Here is a 23109-nt window from a genome sequence, read left to right on the forward strand (position 1 = left end):
GTAAATTTTATATTTTATAATACTATAATATAATTTGATATGATATAATTTTTTTGTGAATTATTTTAATTTAAAACATCCATAATTTTTAAAACTATAAACATTTTTAGGAAAAAATATACTTATATGCATTTAAGTTGTTAAAAATAACAATATTTTTCTATAAATTACCGTTTTTTTTTATATTTTATAGTGTAATTATCTTTAATTAATTCACATTTTTATGGCAACATGCATTTTTAATTTATTATTTTAAAGCAGAATACTTTAGAGTACTTAAATAATATATTGAAATTGAATTTTGAAAGAGTAACTTAAAGTATTTAATAGTTATAAACATTTAAGATTTTAATAAACTGATGATGGAGTAGTACAGGGGCATCTTACAAAACATTGGAATACACATATTAACACTTTAAATACTATTAACTAATAAAGATTTTGCCCAAAATTTTATTTTTATAATCAAAATAACTAAATAATATTCTACTTTGGAATATGAAATTAACATTATGTCATGTTATGTCTGAAAAAAAATAAAGCTCAGTAAAAAGTATAGTTTATTTCTAAAAAAAAAGTTTTTAACGATTTAAAACTATGTAGAATGAATATTATTAAAAATGTTGGTGTTTTCTGAAATAACGTGTGTCTCACGTTAAATGGACTGAAACATAAAATATGGTTTATTTTCTATACTCATAATATTATTATGTTTTATTATGTTCAATAATGTGTAATAAGGCATGTCGTATAAGCAATAGTGATACTTTGGTTCATATCCCGCAGAGTTGAGACTGAAGCATAAAATATATTGTTATATTATCTAGTTCATTTTTTTTTCTGTGACGAAATTTTCATATTTATTCATTATTATGATTTGGGAAGTGTTTTTATTTAGCTATCGACTTTGATTTATTTTCAAGTTCTATTAATAATTTAATGTTAAATTACTACTAGGTTTTACTGTAATTAGTTAGTAATTTATTGTTAATTCTGTGTAAACACTGGTAAGTTATTGTATATAATGCAAATGCTGTATAGAAGTTTTAATTTTTAAATTTCAAACTTGGTAGCTAAGATAACACCTACTTTTTGGAGACGAATTCAAACAATGATCTCCATCAGTCCTTCTCATTTTCCCAATGAGTAAAAATCTCTAAAATTTTTGTTCAAATGAGATCGAATATCGGCAAGTTGATTTTATTTAAACTATAACTATCATCAGTTAACCTATAATATTTAGTTTTAAATGATAAACATAGTTGCATGATGTATGATCGTTTTTATTTTCTGTCGGTTAGATTTAAAAGATATTATAATATTGTAATAATTGTTTAATCGGACGATCACATATACGAAACTAATATATACGCTAACATGTCACTTTTTGAAGTCATCAAATGAAAATACGATAACGACTATCTCATAGTAATAAATTAACACAACCGGGACGCACCGGGACGCTGGCGAGTAGTAATTTAAACTAAAACCCTGTTAATAGTATCGATGATCAACTAAAATTCGTAATTTACTATATTCTTTTATTGTGGTTGTATAAATGTGAGGTACATTCTATTGGCAAAAATATATCCAATAAATTCGCAATGTATTAAATCATATTTAAATCGCTCCTGTATAAAACGTGTTATACAAAAAGCTTAATTTTTCATAGTATAAAAGCTAAAAATGTGTAAAAATATTTAAAAAAAAAATATTATAAAATGAAAATAATAAAATAACACTAACGTCCATAGGTTTTTATTACGATACTTTGAATATATTAAATAAGTTATGACTGCTAAAGACCAAACAATAAGTATCGGATACAGATAACTCGAACTAGTTGCATACTTCTGTCTAGCAAGTAAAAAAAAAAAAATTGGAAAATCAAATCAACAAATGTCGATTTTCGAAACTTTTTAAATATATTATTAATTGTTAATGATTTTTTTTTCTAATATTTGAGTTTTTATTTTTGTACTAATTAAGGAGTGTTCAATATCGATATAATATAATATTTTTCAGATTAAAACCTTAAAAAAGTAAAATTTTAAACTTTTTTTAAAATAGTGATGTATCGAATTATAAATTTAAATTCAATAGTTTTTTAGTAGCATCAATAGTTTACAATTATGGTTTGCTAATATATTTGAAAGTTTTAAAATCAGATACTCAAAAATTGAATTATTGAAGAAGAAAAATGAAATAAGTTTATATAATATAGGAATAGCCTAGAGTGCGTGAGAAAGAAAGAGATGGTGATAAAGTGTGTGAGTGATGTATTTCATGAATTCCTGATGGCGGAAATAGATCTTGTTAACTTTCCGTGCATTTTCAGAGGAGCTATTATAATATACGGGCCCAAAAGAGGGTACTTTGAAAATCTTTTTCACAAGTTCACTGTCGATGTTTGACGTATGCGTTGAACTCAAATTTGTTTGACGCTAACTTTCAGCCATAATCTCAAGCTTACCTACATGGTATTATAATATAATCTTATTGAAATTCTTTGTAAAAGCATTCGATCGACATGATAATATATTTTATGAATTATCCTAGTCGGACAGGTCTTCCAACGAGTAACGTGTGTCTGGTTTAAAAATCAATGTCCATCCATTATTTGTATATAATATATTATATACATTATTTATTATAATGATTAATTTTCAGACGCTTACATTAAGTATTATATAGTTGTTTTGGACATATGCATTTCAAAAAAAAAAAAAAAAAATCATATTTTAAATTTCCACTGATAGCTTGACAATAAAAAATAACAATAATAATTCATTTTTTTTCCTAACCGATTTAGTTATGAATGCAAAGTGTATTCACTGTGATATAGAAAAACGAAAGAAAAATCCTATTTTTAGGTCAACTGTATCATATGCATTTTGTATATACGCAGCTTTTATGATACAATGGTTTCACTTTTCATCACAATAATATTAACAACCGTCATATTATACACATAGTTGATAAAAATATTTTTTCAAAAATCTCGAATGACATGATTGATCTATTGGGTCCAACATGCCATTGTTAAAATATATACGCTGGCTGAATATTATATCACCATAATCATAATATTTTATCTTATTTACCGTTTTGTCATTGCACAACTCGTATAATATGTCTATAATATTGTTATATATTATTGTTACCATAATTTTATGTTATTATTTAGTTGAAACTAGATATGAATGAAGATAAAAAGGTTAGCAATTTTGTTGTAATTTAGAATAAAATTATTATTCACGAAGACTTTGAATTTGTGTGTACGTATACTATTGTATTATTTATAGGCTCAAGTATTGTGGATAAGGTAATCAAAGTATAAAAATAAAAAAATTTAATATTGTATTACTATTTTTTATTTAGACAGTGACATTTTCAAAATATTTGGCTTTATATTGAGCTATTATGTCGTTGACCGTACCTACTTAGATGGTACAGAATGGACTAGTAATATGACTAGAAAGTAATAGTTGGTGTCCCTAGTATATCAAGTTCCGTTACAATATTTTAATTCAGTCAGGCTCAAAAATGTTCATATTTTAAAGACAGAAATAAATTGATTAATTTTTAAACAGAGTTAGGTAATCAAAACAAAAAACAAAAAAATATTATAAATTCGGAATATCGTTTAACAAAAATATAAAAAATACATCAAATGATTAAACATAATGTAATATTTTTATTTTTATTTATTTTTTTTTTTTTTTTGAACCCAATCAGCACATCTAGCACAATAAAAATTATGTGGGTAGATATCCTATAACAGTAGCTTATTGGCGTAATGTAAAAAAGAATAATCTAGTCACGTTATTTCGATGTGAACTAATTGCGAAACTATAATAATATGTGTTTAATTTATTAAATAATTGATGATCGCGGAATTAGTCACTTCGATTGTACCATCAACTAGGATTTCGGAAGTTAAAAATAATAGGTTATAACCATGGTATTTGATGTGATTTTTCAGGTGATTAAGCAAAATATATATTGTTATGTATTATTAATGTATGATTTAGTTACCAAAATTTAATGGATTAAGCAAAAAAATAATAATTTCAAAAATGTTAGTGTTTTCTCAAAATAATATGTGTTTTACGTTAAATTGACTATCATATATTGAATATTATAACGAGATTAAAATAAAAAATAAAAATAAAAATACTAATAATTTAATTTGTTAAAAAAATGGTTTCAAAAATAAAATATAATTTATTATTAATATTTAAAATTATGTTCGATATTGGATAACGCGGCGTTTCTTATATGAAATAGTGATACTTCGGTTCATGTTCAGTATAACTGGTTTTTTGATATATTTTATCCGTACTAAATTTAAATCGTTTTATGTATGAATGTGTAAGGTCCTGTATCCATCTAAAATATACGCAAGTAAATCACTGTATAAGCATATCGAACGTGGTATATAACCAATAAATAGCAACAGCCTTATAGTTACATCATTATCACTTTTATTTTGAGTTAACTATTTTTTGTTATTGGTGTGTTCATATATTTTATTTATATAATTTTTAGTTTTATTAAGATAAAACAGTGTTAAACAAAAAATACAGTAATTTTTATGTCGTTTGTGTTTATTGAAAAAAAAAATTGGTCTATTTTTTAAGATATTTAATTATTTAATTTAAAATTAATTTTAAGATATGTTTTAGAGAATTTAAATTCGAATCTTATAGTTTTTTTTAGTACACTATCAAATTTAATACCAAACGAAAGTTTAAAATATCGACAACCTTATATATATAATTTGAATAACATTATACATAAATTATGTTAATGTTTGAATATTGTATAACTTAAGCGATATTTTTTCAAATCATAAATCTATATGTCTATCAAGCTTACGGTATAGTTGTTATAATAATATATGTTTGTGAAATTAAATTATTATACAGTTAGATGCGTATGCGTCGGTCGGAAGTTTCAGTAAAAAGTAGTGAAATCAATCATAAGTAATAAACTACACAAAATGTCAAACAATGATTGAAAATTATTCATTTATAGATATTTGAATTGTACAAATTAGATTGATTTAACGTTACCCTGTAGCAAATTTGCACATAATACATATTATATCATTTTTACCTATTGTTTATTTGATTAAAATTAATTAAACTAAAATAATGTATGAAATTAATCAGTGGCGGATTCGTGAGGACTGTTTACACATTTGAACGTCATTCCAAAGGGTTTATTTATCAATAAATATTTGACCTTATAAAAAGAAGTTTAAAATTTAAAAACAAAATTAAATTTTTGAAAACGACTAGCTGGATGCTGAGTTTGGGAGTTTAAACGATATTTTTTTTTTAATTTCTAAAAATTTTATATTATAGGTTTAAAATAGGATAATATATTTTAATAATATAATTGTAAAAAATGAAAAATACAAAAAATGTTATCACTTATATAATTTACACAATAATTAAATATATTATATAAAAATACAGTGATAACATTTTTGTTTATTGTAATTATACGATATTAATTAAACCTCTATAATTTACAAATATCAGTTCTTTCAAGGTTTGGAAACAAAAAATTTAAAAAAAATGTACCTTAAAAAGTATATCAACAATAATGTTATGAATTTAATCTAATAATTATATTATAATTAATAAATTCTTTAATTTACTATTCTTTTATGTCTAACCAAGAAAAATTTTATATCGACAATCTTTGTAACAAACGACTAGCTATGAATCGTATAATTTTACATAAGTGATAAATTATATTTATTTTTAATATTATTATATTGATTCAATATTTTGTACGTTATATTATAAAATAATATATAATATATAATCGTACTTGATTACTGATCAGACAGTTAGAATAATCATATCAATTAACTAATATTTAATCATATTATAAGAAAAAAAAATTTTCATCAAAATATATTTGGTAAAATTAAGAAATAGTTACCATTGATTAAAAAAATATTAGAGATAGATAATATTAATTGCACTTAGCACTTTGGTCAGTAATATAGAATTGCTATGCAAGTGTTCATAAATAAAAACCACGTAAGAATAAGCCAATCGAAGTCTAATATTACGCATTAATTTTATATTGGAATTAAACCACGTAATTATTTGCAAGTTTGTCATATTTTTAAAACAGAAATAAGTTTCACAAGAAGTATTTATATAAATTAAAAATATTAAATAAAATAGATTGTGTTAATTAATTTCTAAAAAAATAAAAAATAAAAAAAATAATGAATACATGAGAATCATGATGAAATTATTTCGAGTGTAGAAGAAATTTTTCATTGAAAAATGAAATACCTTAAGAGGAGACGTACAAATTTTTAAATATTAACTAGAAAATGGAGCTGGAGTATTAGCTTTTTCGATATTTATTTTTTTATTGTAAATGACATAAAAGAGATCTTAGGTCGTGTGACAAAAAAAAAAAAAAAATAAAATAAAATAAAATAAATAAATATATTTATTATTTGGTATTGAAGATATTTTGACGAAGAAATTCTTATGTTGAAAATATTTCGTCATTTAATCGAAATAATGTTATCGATTGACAATAATGTATTCAGATAAGTTGGCGTGGTTAGTTTGTAACTCTTAAAAGTTTAATTACAGTATAACGAATAATGAAGACACTTTTGGTAATCTATAAAAGTTCGTCAACTATATAATATGTGCGTGGGGCATTACAGCTATTTTTTATTTCCACGAGCTTAAATTATAGATGATCATACTGCTATAATATAACGCCACTTTAATAATATGGTTGTACACTTTGAACCGTACAAAATATTTGCATATTTGCATATATACTATTATTAAATATTATTATCGAAAATAATATTGATCCTATTCGTGTTTATGAATCATTCACATTATAGAACAATAATACAACAAGCATAATATATTTCTATACCGACACACAGATACTACAATAGTGTATATTATCGTCGTATTGCAGAACATTACCAGAAACTAGGAACAATAAATAAGTAACTTAAATTAATCAACACAATTTATGACTCCCTAATTAATTTAAGTCATATTTACAGCACATTACCGTCTTCGTTAAATACCTAGCTAATCAAATAGAATTTCTTCAAAGATAAACGTTAATTTTCTCAAATAATAATAAATTATGTTATTTAATATTTTGAAGCCATTATTGAATACCATTCTTAAAATTTCAACAATATTTGTTTTTCTTATTTTAAAATTATTTGTAGTTTTTACTTTTAAAAATAAAAATGTATTATGTACACACAAATTCCTAATTAAAATACTTTTTTAGGGATTTAAATGTTTATATAATTCAAATAACGTTAAATATATATTTTAACTTTTGTTCAAAATTCGATTTTTATTAATAGAATTCTCAGAAAAATATTATATTATTTTGCTTTAGAGTGTAGAAATAAAATTGTTCCTATTATTTATAAAAGTAATATACGTAGAAAAAGAATGAAAAAAAAAATAGTGGATAAAATTATTTAGAAACGAAATAAATAATGTGAAAAAAAATATAGGTATTCAAAAACATTAAAACTTCGCTAGATAACTACGTATGCCTACTCTGAATAAATATGATTGTGCTTAACAATTTCTGGTGAAGAAAAATAAACTCACCAGATTTTCCGTTTATGTCCATAGCCTTGAGGTTTCTGGCCTCAATGATACCGAGTGTCAGATTATTAGTCATCGGATTGTAAGACAATGACGTCAACAAATGGCCGCACTTATCCTTTAGCGGTGCTGTGAGATCCTTCCAAAACACCGGTTTTGCCGTAAAGTCAACCTAAAATCAACAAGAAATCCAACATAAGATATATTATTATGTACATTTCGCAAAATCAACGTGCGCGTGGGAGCTGAACAATGTAAAACGTCAAGAACAGCAGAAAATTTGTCAACATCGTTTCTTGTATTAAAAAACTGTGGCTATTGTGTAACGTTAATAGTTTTAAATGTTAGCTTACAAAAGTTATTAGGTAGTAACTTACCACTAGTTTCATCCAAGAAATTTTATCTAAATTTGTGAATTACAAAACATTTTCTGTATTTATATCACACGGTCTTATATGATCAGAATTGATCTAAAGATGAAGTCCAAAAAATTTAGATTTTTCTGGGGATATTAAATTTATTGTTTCGAAATCATGTTTGGAAATATTTTATTCAAATTCTACAATTTTTTTCATATTCAAAATTAAAACAAACATTTCAAATAAAATATAAATGTATAATATAATTTGTATTATTTGCTTACTGTATGAGAAACAGTATTTTTTTCATCATTAATTATTTTATCATATTTACCGACAGAACTAAATGTCTTTTGTTACTTTTTGATGAAATAAAATCATTTGTGTACTTAGACTTATACTTAGGGTTTTGTTGTTTTGTTAAATAATTATTAAACTTAATATTCATTCTCAACTATTCAAATGCAATATTTAAGTTTAATAAAAATATTCGTACAAATTGTTCTAAAACCTATTAAAATATTGCTTATGATTTTGAGAATAATAAATAATTTTAATTTTATAGATTTAAATATATATATATATTCAAATCTTATTTTTATAATAACAACCAGTAAATAGTCAAGATTTTTATGTTGGGAGGGGGATATTGGTTTTTTTTTTTTAAATTTTGAATGAAGGATAAATTGGTCTTACAATTCATCTGATGGATGAAAAGTATAAAGCATATTTTTTATGTATTTTCGACATAATTAAACACGTAATAGGAAGTCGTCGAGACCAATAACTTACGTTATTCAGCTCAATGTAAGTTTCACCAATAGAATCGTCTCTGGAGAACCGATCGTAATCAAAAACGTGCAAGTGAAGAGTCCGATTGTGTAACTTTTGCATAGTAAAACCTAAAACAAAATAATACAATTCCTTGAGTATATTTTAACATAATGTTTTATTATTGTCATTAAAATTATCAAAATGGTGATGTTTATCGAATTAAAAAAAAAAACAACCGTGTATCTTAGAGTAAATTAAAACTTGTTTTTCAATTACAGTTTAAACAACTTTATTAGTTTTCATTGAACTCAGTTAAAGGTTTCAGAATTTTTTTTTTTTTTTTTGACGTAAAGCTATTATATTCTCTTGGTGTTTATATATTTCTTCTATTACATATAATTAATATTAATCATGATGGTAATATTCTATTAATAACATCTGTAATTTGAATTTGTTAATATATAATGTTTAATGTTTTATTATAGGTACTATTATATTGCGTTTTATTTGTTCTCAATTATATTCGATGTAATTTTTAATTAATAAAGGTACTATGTATATTTTTATTGCAATAATATTTTATATATATTGTTTTTAAACAATTTTTCATAGGCAGTAAACTGATAAATAAGTGAAATCAAAATAAATTACCTACCAATAAAGTTAAATTATTTACGAAAGTGAAGGCGTCTAAATCGCCCAGTCTTTGGCAACGGATGGTTGTCTGGTTGTTTATTAGATAATCGTCATACGACAAAAAAAATAAAATTAGAAAAGGTGCAATGTTTCGAGTATGGTATACAGGAACTTTAAAATTATAATATGCTGAAGGGTAGGAGGAAAATCAATGTTATAAAAAAGTGACATAATCACAAATTTTTAATCGGTTTTAAGTGGTTTTCGATCCTTTTTAAAAAGACAAAAACTGTTCACCGTGCTTTTTACATAATTTTTACGGCATATGTCTTAATAATAAATAACTTATTGTTTTTTTTTTCATAATATCGTTAATTAATTTTTTACACCAAATGAGGTAAATACAGCTGTACTTTATTATCCATTAATAATATTATTCAATTTATAATTTGTTTTTTATTACATGTTTCATTATATTATGTATTAATAATAATTATTAATATAAAAAAACCTTTCAAAAACTTACGGCACACCAATTGAAAATCACTGTTTTAAAGACTTTTGATCTAGCTTATGGAGAACTGGATGTGAAAATAAGGAATGTTTGGATTGAATCCAACAAAGTTTAAAAACTAATTTTGAACATGTTCAATTTGATTGCAGTGCACTGCTGTGTAAGGTTTCCAGATAAAAGGACTGTACTTGACTATTGGTTTATAACTATCTCACGTAATAGAGACTTAAAATAGAGCTAATGAGTTTAAATTCCATATCATATATCTTTATTAAACTTAATAATTTTAAAGCTTTACAATCGATATGATTAATGTATGCCTATAATAATGCGAGAAATAAATTCAAAATATTGTAATGATAATGGAATACATATTTTAAACTCGATCAAGTAGTCAGATTAAATTTGATATTTTTTTTTTCATATTACAATATTTATTTTAGATTCTGAGCGAAGAAATGAAATTATTAATTTTACGATAATGTGTGTTATTTTGTCTATATATATATATGTTACGGTAAATTATGTTATATCGGAAATTAACGTTATTCGCCGGTTATTAATGTTATTTACCTACAAATGTGGGAATTATCGTTATTTTCTAGTGAATAACGTTAATAACCGTATGATTTAGGAAATTTTGATCTGATTATAAATTAAAAGAGGTCATTGCGGAAGATTTAAGAAAATAATCAAAGAAGACAAAATCGAAAATTAAATCATAGAAATCGCAGATAAAAATTTGGAACTTGGTACTTAAATATTTCTTAATTATTTAACGATAAATTTCCGAATTTTAAATATAACACAAATAAAACTAAAATTATTTTAAATATTTTGTTGATGATTGTCAAGAAAATATTTGTATTGCGTGTAAAAATTCAAAAAAAAAAAATTTAGAAAAAAAAGGAGAGGAAATGATGAAACTTTCTAAAGAAAAGTTTCCTCAGCTTGAAATAGGTATAACTGTATGTGTATTTATACCAAACGTTGATAGAGCTCGTAATTGTATGCGAAATATACTAGCAGTTGTCACCCAAGTTGAACATGGCTTATACATACTCTGTAAGTGAATTCTTAATGAAAATATATAGTATTAAAATTAAAATTTGTTTTATTATTTCATAGGTACGGAATATAGTTTTCTTAAATACTATTTCACATACCAAGAAATAGCTGTTTGCAAATAAAATTTATTAGATATGAATAATGTGATAAAATTAGCAAATGGTAGACAGTTGACACTGAGGGAAGTAGCTAGTAACAATTCGGTTGCGGGCCCTTAAAGGTACCAACGTTGTCATTGCAAGACTAATTGTATTAATAATAAGCATTGTGCCTACTTTGGGGCTGAAAAATTATGTTATATTAAATTTCATGGGAGTAAAAATTGTAAAAATAAATAAAAAATAATAATGCATTTTTTCTATTTTTAAAAATACCTGGGTACCTACATAATTTTTCAAATTGTAGTATTTGAGATTCATGCGCATATCTGATTTATAACATCAATTACCTTTGTATTTGGTCATTAACGTGATTATCCGGTTTATAACGATAATTAACTGTATATTTGGTAAATAACGTTAATAACCGGTGAATAACGTTAATTTCCATTTAACATCATTTACCGTAACATATACATAATGAATAAAAAATATGCTATATTAATGATACAAAAACAATTTTTTTTTTTTTATGAGAATTTGAAGTTAAAATTATTTGGAATCAAAAATCTAAAAAAATTTAGATATAAAAATTTATATTTATACTTTTTTTATTATTATTTTTTTTTTAATTCAAAAATATGTTTTTGAGAATTTGAATCTTTTACTTATATCATTATATTTTACATACATCATGGCATTTTCAAAACACTAAGATTAGTTTTATGCTATTGTCTATTTATAGTAGTTTATACTGCGTATTATTGATAGTAAAATAAATTATTACTATAATTATTAATATTTACATAATTATAATATAGGTAATAATAGGTTGATAATTGTTTACTTTCAGAATAGTTTTGATTTATTATTAAATTAAAATACATTATTATAATAACATATTAACATTATGGCGAGTTATAGTTGGTTTTTTTTATTCTTTAGCAAAGTAATCGTCTAATGTTTAAATTTTTGAATTTCATGTATATAAATTAATTTTTTTTTTATTTATTTAAGTAAAAATAAAACAAATGTGGAACTTTTAAGGGGGAAAGGGAAGTAAAAATCTACGAATGTGCCTGTTTGATATACATTGTACAAATATTGAGTACAATGAGTACAATATGAAAATGCCACGAGTACTTATAATTTCTATGGATTTTTTTTTGTTTTTCGTTCGATAAACAGTTCGTTCGTCGTGGAAAAAGTATATGAAAATAACATAATTAATTTCCTACAAGCTGTCGTAGAAAATATACACAAAGCGTGTATAAATATTAAAGTATATACATGGGAACATTTGAAAATGTACAACATATATTAATATATATGTTCTTATATTTCAAATAATGAGAAAATAAACCATTTAGAGAGCATAAAACATACGAGATATTATTAGACATGAATTCTCACTAACAAATTATATCAACTTTCCTATAACAGACACATTTATTTGAGTATAATTACGTTTTTATATTTAAGATAATTAATCTGAAGTGAAATAACACTATTTTTATTAAATTAAAGTTAACCTATTAAGTTTTGATCATCTTTAACGGTTTTAACCAGTATTGAAAATAATAATAATAATGTCTATCTATAGATAATGTTTATAAATGTTATTATATAAAACTACCAACGTCAATAAAATTGCATTATATTGGAGTATAACGATATTCACCAATCATTAAATCGTTATTTAGCTAGAAATTAAGTATGGTAATTAACTAATTAAAAAAAATGTAAGCAATACAAATTTACATATATAGTAATGGCCAAGTAGTCCAAATTTATTTTTTAGTTAAAAAAAAATAATAATATGTTCATTATAAAGATTATTTCTTAAGTATAAATTTCGATCTTAATATACTGGATATTACTGAAGCACGTTCAAGTTTTTAGAAATCATTTTTTTTTAAATATAACTTTTTAAAACTATTATGATTTACTTCAATAGTAAAAAATAACTTTAAAATAAATAGGACATAGACAAGGGCCAATTTAACGTACAATGTGAATATCTAGTTTATAGTGTTTAAAACGATAATATTAACTACCTATTTATTTTGCCAACAAATAATGTTAAATACTGATAAATAATGTTATTTTCACTTATTTTATTAATTTATATTAATTTAATAGTCCTTAATGATGTTATTGGAAAATGTTTTTCTTATTTTAATTGTTTTTTATTAAAATTTTAATTAATTTAGCCATTTTTATTTGATTATACTAATATGGTGCGTTTATTATAAAAACACTATAATACGGATTTTCTCTTTTATTACTAAGTAATTAATTTTAATTACTTATTTTTTTTTTTTTTTTTTTGGTGAAAATAAGAATAAGCGAATTTGAAGTTTGAGTTATCAAACTGTTTTAAATTTATTTTTTTTTTTTCATTAAATTATAAATTATTATATAAAATCATAATATATATTTACGCGAAAATATTGTTATAGATTATTAATACACTAACAATTTATACTGTTTAATAATGGTATATGGGCAATATCAGTTCTCTTAAAAAAGCTTACTTTGATTTTTTCTAATCAAAGTTAATTTTCTATTATTATAGGCACTTATTATTTTTAAGTCTTAACTTGTTGTTAATACATACTTTAGTGAGCATTATAATATGAAAGATATAGATTATAATGAAGGTATTTGGTTTTTTAAATTTAATTTTCATTAATTTATAAGAGGCGGGGGAAGAAAAGTGAAAAAAAGGTGTGAAAAAATGTCATTTTTTCCGTCTGATGTTTACAGTGAAAAGAGGAAATATGTTTCATATCTTAATTAAAGCTTTTTTGTCCTTAAAATCCAAACGGTTGAGAAAATAAATTAATCATATTACATCAACAAGAGTAAAAACGTTTTAAAAAAAAAATCTAATAAAAACCGTAACAGTATTATAATAATACAATAATACACCTACCCTGGAAATAGAGTGTCTCGTTCCATCGCGGATTTAGGGTTCGGCGTTTCACTTTCGTGTCGAGTCGGTGCTTTTTGTCTGGTAACAATGTCACTCGAACGTACGGGTCGGACGTACCACTCAAGTCCATAGCCGGCAAGTCTTTGGCCTGTAACACGGTACAAAATATGGTCATGATTTATATTTAGGGTAACACAATAATACAATTGTGTTACTACACCATTGGCATACAATAGATAATCTTGAAATAATTCTTTTATTTTGATTTTTAGTAAAATATTTTTGAAATGCATTTTAAATTGCAACGCGTACAAGTCTGAGAAAAATAAATCCCAATTATCTACCGTTGAAAAGCTATTACTCACAAATCGAAAACAAATAATAATTATTTATTTAGAAAATTCCCTATTTTATTTGCATTTTATTATTATAGTTTGTTTAAATTATTTTTTTATTATTAACCTTTCTATATTATATTGTAGGTAATCGAAGGAAAATATTATTTTTTTTTAGTTATTGTACGAGTAGTTAATATTAAAAAGGAAATTTTTATAAGTTGAATATAAATTTATAATCAAATAATAAAATTTGAATATATAGATTAGTTTGAAGTTAAATTATAATAATTTATAATAAATAATTTAAAAAAAAGTCATAAAATCAAATCAAATGTTAATATAATATATTGTAATAGTTAGATTAACATAGCATTCTATGAATGGCACCTAACTTTTGCCATTAGAAGTCATGTGGGTAAGTACCTACCTATGGAAAACACATGAGGCTTTTAAAGGAAGGGCTTCTATCCCCTTAAAAGAAGGGATACGAAAACAGATTAAGGCAATGTCAGTGTGGTGGTTGTACAAAAAATTAATAAATTCATATTTTTACTTATATTTGTGATAAATCTACTATTATTTTATATTTTATGCAAATAATTAATATCGTTAAATAAATACAAATTATTGTTTTATCCATTTTTATTGTTATAAATGTATTGACATTTTGAATAATGTTTATTATCGTAAAAAAATTTGAATATTAAGTATAATACAAATATATTATGTTCATCAGCACCAGTTGGTTATTTATTTACAGAAACGATTTAATATTTAAGTCGAACAAAGATCAGTGATAAAGTATTTGAAAAAACATATTTTTTAAATGGGAACATCGTTTTTTAATTCGTGATTAATACAATATTTTACTTTTGAAAATAAAATTTTTCCATTATACTATTGAATAAAAATTATTTATTTTATTTATAGGTATTTAATATTAATTGTAATTTATATATGCTAGCAGCAATATTGGTATTTTGTTATTTTAGTTGATTTCTATTCAATTATGATAATAAATATTTTGCCAAGTTATTAACCATATTTCTTAGCCATTTTAAATAATGTTGAATTGTCTCTAGTAATAATGAAACTTTGTATATTATCTGAACATTATCGTGATTTTTTACGAGTGTAATCGTTCAATTAATTATAAATAATAATTATTACCTCTTAGATATTTTACTAAGAAATAAGTAATATTCTGCAAGTTTTTTTTTTTTAATTTCATTAAAAATAGACATATTTTGTTATTTATTTTAAAAATATATTACTTATACATATTTAATATGTTCTTTTATAAATATCTATAATAATATTAATATGTAAACGAATTAAAAAATAATACAACATTTATAATTATGCTATACAATTTTATGAAACATTTTTTTTCTCTTTATTTTACTTTAAACTAAAGCACAATACTATAATTAAACTTGTACAAATACAGTCGTAATCAAAAATGTACTACCAAAGTTAAATCAAAAACGATGAACTGATAACTTTTAATAAACTAAACTCATATATATGAATAAAATTACACAGTAATAACAATTTAAATAATAATAATCGACTTGGTGATCATTTTCGTTATCATAATTTTATTGTAATCTATAGGCTTAGGAAATATCGACAATGTACAGTCATTATACAAATTTAAAATACAATCTAATACAATTCGTTAATATAGTCAACTATTACAAATTGTTAGTGTTTCATAAAATATTAAAATATGTTAGCAACAATAATGTAAATTCATAAATTGTCAACAATTATTTGGCGATGATATAATTAGAGACTAAAAACTAAAATGTATAATATGTTTCGTATTGAACTTTTTAAATTATAAAATATGTGTACTATTTATCATATCTTGTATGTATATTTTTTTAAATTTAAAATTCCTAGTAAATTAAAAATCATTACGTTTCATATATTTTTCAAACATAAATATTATATTTAAAATCAATAGCCCCACTGACCCACTTTGTGAACATTATAATTTTATACATGATTTATTATTCAAAATTTAACTCTTTTACAATATCCAATTTTTAATTTATTTCAAACTAAATAAAAATAATTTTTGTTGATTACTTCATTAGTAAACAATATCGAATAATTTTTACTATTACAAATGATTATTAAGCCCAAGTATTACATAAACAATAAGTTGAAATGACAGTTAATAAATTGAATATTTTTTAATATTGAAATGTATAAGAAAAACACATATTGGATAAAATAATATACTATTTTCTGGATTTTGACAAGTAGGATGATATTCTTTGGCCTAAAATAAAATAAATTTCATAGATTACTTCAAGCTAGACCGGACAACATAGATTATATTTTGAGACTTAAACGAATTTTTGTTGATTATGCTTTAACTTGAAGTATCTTTAGACCTAAACATTGTCCCAAAACCGTAGTAGGTACCTATAAATGATTTTTTTTTATCAATGTAAATTGCATTATAGAGACCATTTATGGTTACATAAATATAATGATGATAAACAAAAAAATAAGCAAACATTTTATCGTATTGTTTTTTTTTACAGACATGTGCTCTAGGAAATTTCAATACATTGTAGTATGATGGGGTGTTACTGAATTTAATGCCATGAGTTGAAACCTATTCATGACAAGTAGACACTTGCGTATTATATTAATTTGTAAGACCATCCTACAAGTATACAATATTATGGTATGGCCAGATCAATATTTATCGATATTAACATCGATTAGGTAATATATATTTTTAAAATTTACTCTTTTAAGAACCACACTTTAAACTCGTTATATGTTTTTAATAAAAATATGTTAAAAATGTTTTTTAATTTTGTGAAACTTTTTTTAAAAAAAAACTAAAAAACACATTATCATATATTATAAAGTAACGTTATTGTATTAGAAGAGAAATAATACGATAGGTAATCAATTAGCTAAAATTGCAAATATAAGTATGCTATTTTTTGGAAAACCAAATAACTGATATTTTCCACAATTTTATAGTCTTATTTGGTTTTTAGCCATTATTTTTAATGCAAAAATCTCACGTTTTAAAATGAAGTAGTTATCAAGAAATTCTTCAATTTTTTTTTCTTCATATTTTAAAAATAAAACACAAGAACCTATACTGATTTTTTATGTTTGGATACACTACAATCCTTTGCGACAGGTCAACTCAAATATTGAATAATGTTATTTAATTAGTTTAATTATTTAGTTCTAGTGTTTAGAATGATTATGAATAAATTACAAAAAAATGTAATTTGTGATATTTACTGTAATATTAAGTACTAAATATATAGGTATTGTAAGCCGTAAGATTATGGTTCGATTGTATCGTATCATACATCACTTTAGAATATTGAATATAAAACGATGATAAAAAGATACAACAAGAAAAATTACGACTGCGTACATCTAACGAACTAAAAAAACCGTTACTGAAATAAAATCAAGACGATTTTTAAAAAAATGTAAATAATAGCAGAATAAAATAACGTTCAATCAAAGTCAAAGAGTCGGTTTACTTCAGAAACTGCTATAAACGTATTTTTTTTAATTCATTTGTTTCGTGTTTAACTCATACTTTTACCTATTATGATAAGCACTTATAATCCTTTTGGTGAGCTAAGCAATTTGAAATATTTAAGAAGTTTTAAAAATATACCAGGGCACGTCTTTGAGAAATTTACTTTTTAAAACAATCATATCAGTACTTTAAAACACGAATGGTATTACAAATTGAACAGCCTTGCAAATCTGGATTTTATGAAAACGAATCAAAGAATATCAAAAATTAATTGGGTTTTAGTTTATAGAGCTACAATGTTCTATATTATATTTTATTTTATAAAGAATACATTATGCTTTTAGTTTATACAGTCAAATTCAACCATCATGATCATTTCCATTTATTCTTTTAAAAATGAATTGAATCAAATTAAATCAAAAAGCATTTTTAAATCAGTTATCAGAACTATATTTTTTAATTTTTTTCAAAATGGGAATCGCCTTTTTATTGTTAGTTATTAATAGATACTTACTCCCAGTAATATTGATATAAATACGCAATATTATTGTACATTTTTAAACATTGTCACAAATCAATAAAAACTAGATTAAATATTAAACTTTGTATATTTAATCATTGTATTAAGTAGGTACCTAAAATAATATCCATAATGTCCATGTTTAGTATTATCATAAACAAATAACTAAGTACTTGTTTAAATTTCAATTAAGATGCTTCAATTTTTGTTTAAAATTATCTTCCAGTAATTTTACTAATTTAAAGTGAAAATGTTAATTATAATTTTAAATAATTTAATAATTTAAAATGGTTTTTTTTTGCTTTAAATCTTTTAAATAATCTAAAAATGTATACTTTTACTTTTTACTTTACAACTAGTATCTTGATAAATACATAATTAAAGGATAAGTAGGAGCGAATGCTTGCTGAAAAACCTGTATTATATAAATAATAAATTAATATAATAAGTAATAAATTAAAATGTTTGCCATTTTTAAAACTGTATTGTGACACAATTTATTTATTTTTAACTTTTATCGAGAGTTATTGTAATTATTTTTTTTTCTTATGATAATTAAAAACATGTCAGTTACCTAAATAAAAATTTGGAAATTTTAAAATAAAGGGACACACTTAAGCTATTTGTAATAGATATAAAATATGGATTGTATTTATTCTGTGTACGTTATTTATATAATATATTTAAGACATTTTATAATCATTTTATAGTTGCGTATTAAATATAATCAGCATAAATAAGTTGTTTTAGTGTAACAAGTGTATAACATTGTTTGATATTGTATTATTTTTACTATAATCGCTCATCTTTGGTTTTTATTTTTTAGTGTAAGACAAAAATTATATTTATATATAATTTAACTAATTAAATAATATTTAATTAATGACTAAAACTTGTAATAGATAGCTTTAAAATGTGTTGTTGTAATGTTCACGAGCTTATACACAAATCTGCCAAGTTTAATAGTGATCGGTGTTAGGTTTTGTGCTCTACGGTATTTTAAATTTAGTAGTGTAGTGTTGTGACGTATAAAAATGTGTGACATGAAAAATGAGCAAACCTAATCGTCATTAATTTTCCGATAAAATTTGGCAAAAGATTTGCCAAAATTTATTATAAATTGCAACGTGTGCTTAGTAATGGCTAATGACTGCTTATCGAAACCACGTGAGTAAAATGTGTTGAAGAGAGAGGGAAGCGTCTCACGCAAGCCCGGATGTCTCTAAACTAAATTAAGACAATGATCATCTGTTTCTTCGACATTGAGGGTATAATGCATCGAAAATTTCTTCCCAAGGATCAATAGGTAACTTTGGTATATTACATTAAAGTTCTTAAGTGATTATGCTATAGAATATCTCGTGTGAAGCCGGAATTAGCCAAAAAAGGTTGGATCCTTCACCATGACAAATAAGTCTGCTCACACAACATTAAAAGTTATACAGTTTTTGACCAATAAGAACATAACAAAATTCCCGCATTCACCGTACAGCTTCATTAAACTTCTGGCTATTTCAAAAATTGAAGGAATCAATAAAAGGACTTTGCTATGAGAGTTTAGAGAAAATTCAACGTACAGTAACGTCGGTGTTGAAGAGTTTAACTTCTGAAGAATTCCAGAGGTGCTTCCAGAAATGGGAAAAACGTTGGATCAAGTATGTTAGACTCGGAGGAGTGTACTGTAAAAATATGTGTGCATAAATCAAAGTAAATATTAAATAAATGTTCTAAAATTAAAAAATCTCGTTATTTAATTGCCACACTTCGTATATATTTTTATTTTAAGTCTAAAAATGGTTATTGTAAGATTTATTTAATTTTTAATACTTACAGTTTTATAAAAAAATAGCTATATTATAATACTAAATTTTTTAATAATTAAATAATAATAATAATAAATGAACTCTTCACATTATGTTTACAAGTAAACAAAGCTGCTATATTACAAACAAATATCACCACCAAGCCATTTCAATAAATTATCAATAAAAAAAAAAAAAAAAATTAAACTATTTTTTTTTTTTAATAATAACAATATCATGTTTACATTTAAATCATTATTAGTATACTTATATTGTGTGATTTTAATTAATCACACAGCAGATTCAAAGCAAACATATTTATAGTGTTTTGTTTTTTTGTTTTTTCTCGTTGAAATTTAATTAAATTACATGATGATTTTTTACATTTTTTTTCTCCCGAAAAGTTTTAATATTTTTTACGTTATTAAAAGTTAGTAGATAATAAGAGAAAATTGTGTAAAGAAAATTAAATTTCTATTGTTGATATATATATTATTTTTTTTTGAATTACGATTAAAATTTTTATTTTTATATTCCAAAGCAGAATACTTTTTTGTAATTTCTGAAATGAGTAAAATTCAAATTAAAAAAAAGATCAGTTAGTTAGTAATAATTTTAAAGTAAATTACTTTAAAATTTGAAATTTAAAATATTTAAGTTGACATTCAAAATGGAATAAAAAACTTTAAAATGTGATAAAGACAAAAATGTATTTATTTTTTTTCATTAATGTAGTTTTGTAACTGATTCAAAATAAATATTTAAGAAAAATCATATGTCCAAAATCTATTAATATTTTCGGCAAAACTAGTGTTTACCATTAAAATCATCGTCCTTAGCAATATTATCGACCTTCGTACCTATAACACGCCTGTCACATTTTTATTATGCACTATATATACATTTGTTCACAGGCGGTCTCGGCACCACAAACTTGATTATTAATACAATAAACCACGAGTTTATCACCAGGATTGAACACAGAATAATACCACAGAAAAATCACGTGTAGATATATTATTAATTTTAAACCTTGTACAATAGTGTTGTTTGGAGTGCCTATACGCGTATATTATAAATTATATTATTATAATATAATATACTTATTCGGAAACTTTAACGCGGCAAAAGTTTACTACTTGCACGCACCCTATTACAATTCTCTTTCATGAAGTACCTATGTGTAGGTAATAATATATAACCATAACATCCGTATCTTATATTACCATACTGGCGTGTGGACTTTATTGTGCTAAACTTTTCTGGGCCGAACGATGTGAACGGCGCACTGTATACGCAATATACGTACATGCATTACGTTATATGGATTATAATATTGTATTTTGTAATAATATATTAAATTGTAAAGGTTGCTGTGGACGGTGTCTTTTAATTGTGCGAAGGTATTGAAATATATTTTAATATATTATGTTCAATATAAAATTTATGTCCATGTTAATTTTACTAAATCGTCCTGCTTTAAAAAATAACTGCATATTTTTATTTATATTTTATATTTTACGTTTTTAATACATAATGACAAACTTTTTAATATCAAACAAAAATTAAATGATAACATTATTAACCAATTATCATTTTTGTTTAACGTAATTTGTACATCATTTTTTTTAAATTCTTTATTTTTTTATTTTTAACTGAACATTGTGTGACAATTTATATATACTTATTTTGAAAACCCACGAAATTTTATTATTGTGGTAAAATAAATTTCTTCCGTGATGGAAATACGATGGTATTGGTGGTATTACTAGTATCTAGGAAACTATTGTTTTACATGTACAATCCTAACCAACGACTTTTAGTAATATAAATTATGACATCGGGAATATGGTCAAATTAAAATATACTTAAAGCCTTGAATCAAGTAAAAATAATTTCAATTTAATTTTAAAATTGCTTATGTAGTGTTATTTTGTATTTCAATCAGACCAACCCCAAAAATACGATGTGACAAATTTGGCCAAACTAAATATTAGTCATTTTATTCCTTACAAAATTACAGATAGGTATTCATTATTAAATAATGCAATAAGTATATATTCGCCGATTCGGACTAAATTCAAAATTAAGTAATGAATAGTAAAACTAGTTTATTAAGCGAATAAAGATGTTTATTTTTTCCAAAATTTTTAAAATTTATGCTCATGCTCTTTTTCCATATGATTTATTGTGCGGAATGGTTCTGTAGTACATATTTATTAATTTATTTATTATTTTTTCTTTGATAATGATAATAATAATATAATGAAGTGTATCTTGGCAAACCTCTGCCAGTGTTGTATACACTTTCGTGTGTGACGGGTAAATGCGATTTGGTGTTTTGAATAAATAAAAAAAGCGCATGTGTTTCATGATAGGTTATGTATATTGTGCACATCGGCATTCGATAATAATGCGGATCCTTTTTTCCCTAACATCATTTCATTCCGTGGGTGCGTGTAGCCAAGTATGTACTTATCTGAGTAATATAACTCTCTGCAAAATGACGTATTATCATGACTATTATTGTATAGGTATGATTTTTTTTCGGAAAACTCCGACACAGCAAATAGCTGATGCAAAGAGGAAAACTCAAAGAAAAATTTGTTATCGCGTTTCTCTGGAAAGTATAATGCGGTATTCGTATGCGGTAGCAGCTGCAAAAAAACTCGGAAAGTATACGTATTCATAATTCATAATATAGGTATTTTGTTTGAAACAATTTATATAATATCTCAGATTTCATTTATATTTTTTAGGTGGACTCGAGATTATTTCGGACGTTGATTTTACTTTTCAGCCTATACTATTGTGTTCCAAAAATAATTAAAAAAAATATCATCAAATATTTAATAACTGCTTTAAAATTATTAAT

At 23.5% G+C, this 23109-nt stretch overlaps 1 protein-coding gene across 2 annotated transcripts in view; it reads right to left on the reverse strand.

Annotated features, from left to right (window-relative positions):
• The window catches only part of LOC112602412 (synaptotagmin-7), a 186419-nt gene that overhangs the window by 14658 nt on the left and 148652 nt on the right, over window positions 1–23109 (reverse strand). For both annotated transcript variants that reach the window (XM_025350477.1, XM_025350476.1), the window contains exons 5-7: window positions 14034–14181; window positions 8798–8907; window positions 7650–7818 (exon numbers count right to left, since the gene is read on the reverse strand). In XM_025350477.1, the coding sequence (XP_025206262.1) occupies window positions 7650–7818; window positions 8798–8907; window positions 14034–14181 (427 nt within the window). The remainder of the gene's footprint in view (window positions 1–7649; window positions 7819–8797; window positions 8908–14033; window positions 14182–23109) is intronic.

Source organism: Melanaphis sacchari, unplaced genomic scaffold (genome assembly GCF_002803265.2).
Source record: "Melanaphis sacchari strain LSU unplaced genomic scaffold, SCAv2.0 Contig88_pilon_pilon, whole genome shotgun sequence".
Classification (NCBI taxonomy): domain Eukaryota; kingdom Metazoa; phylum Arthropoda; class Insecta; order Hemiptera; family Aphididae; genus Melanaphis; species Melanaphis sacchari.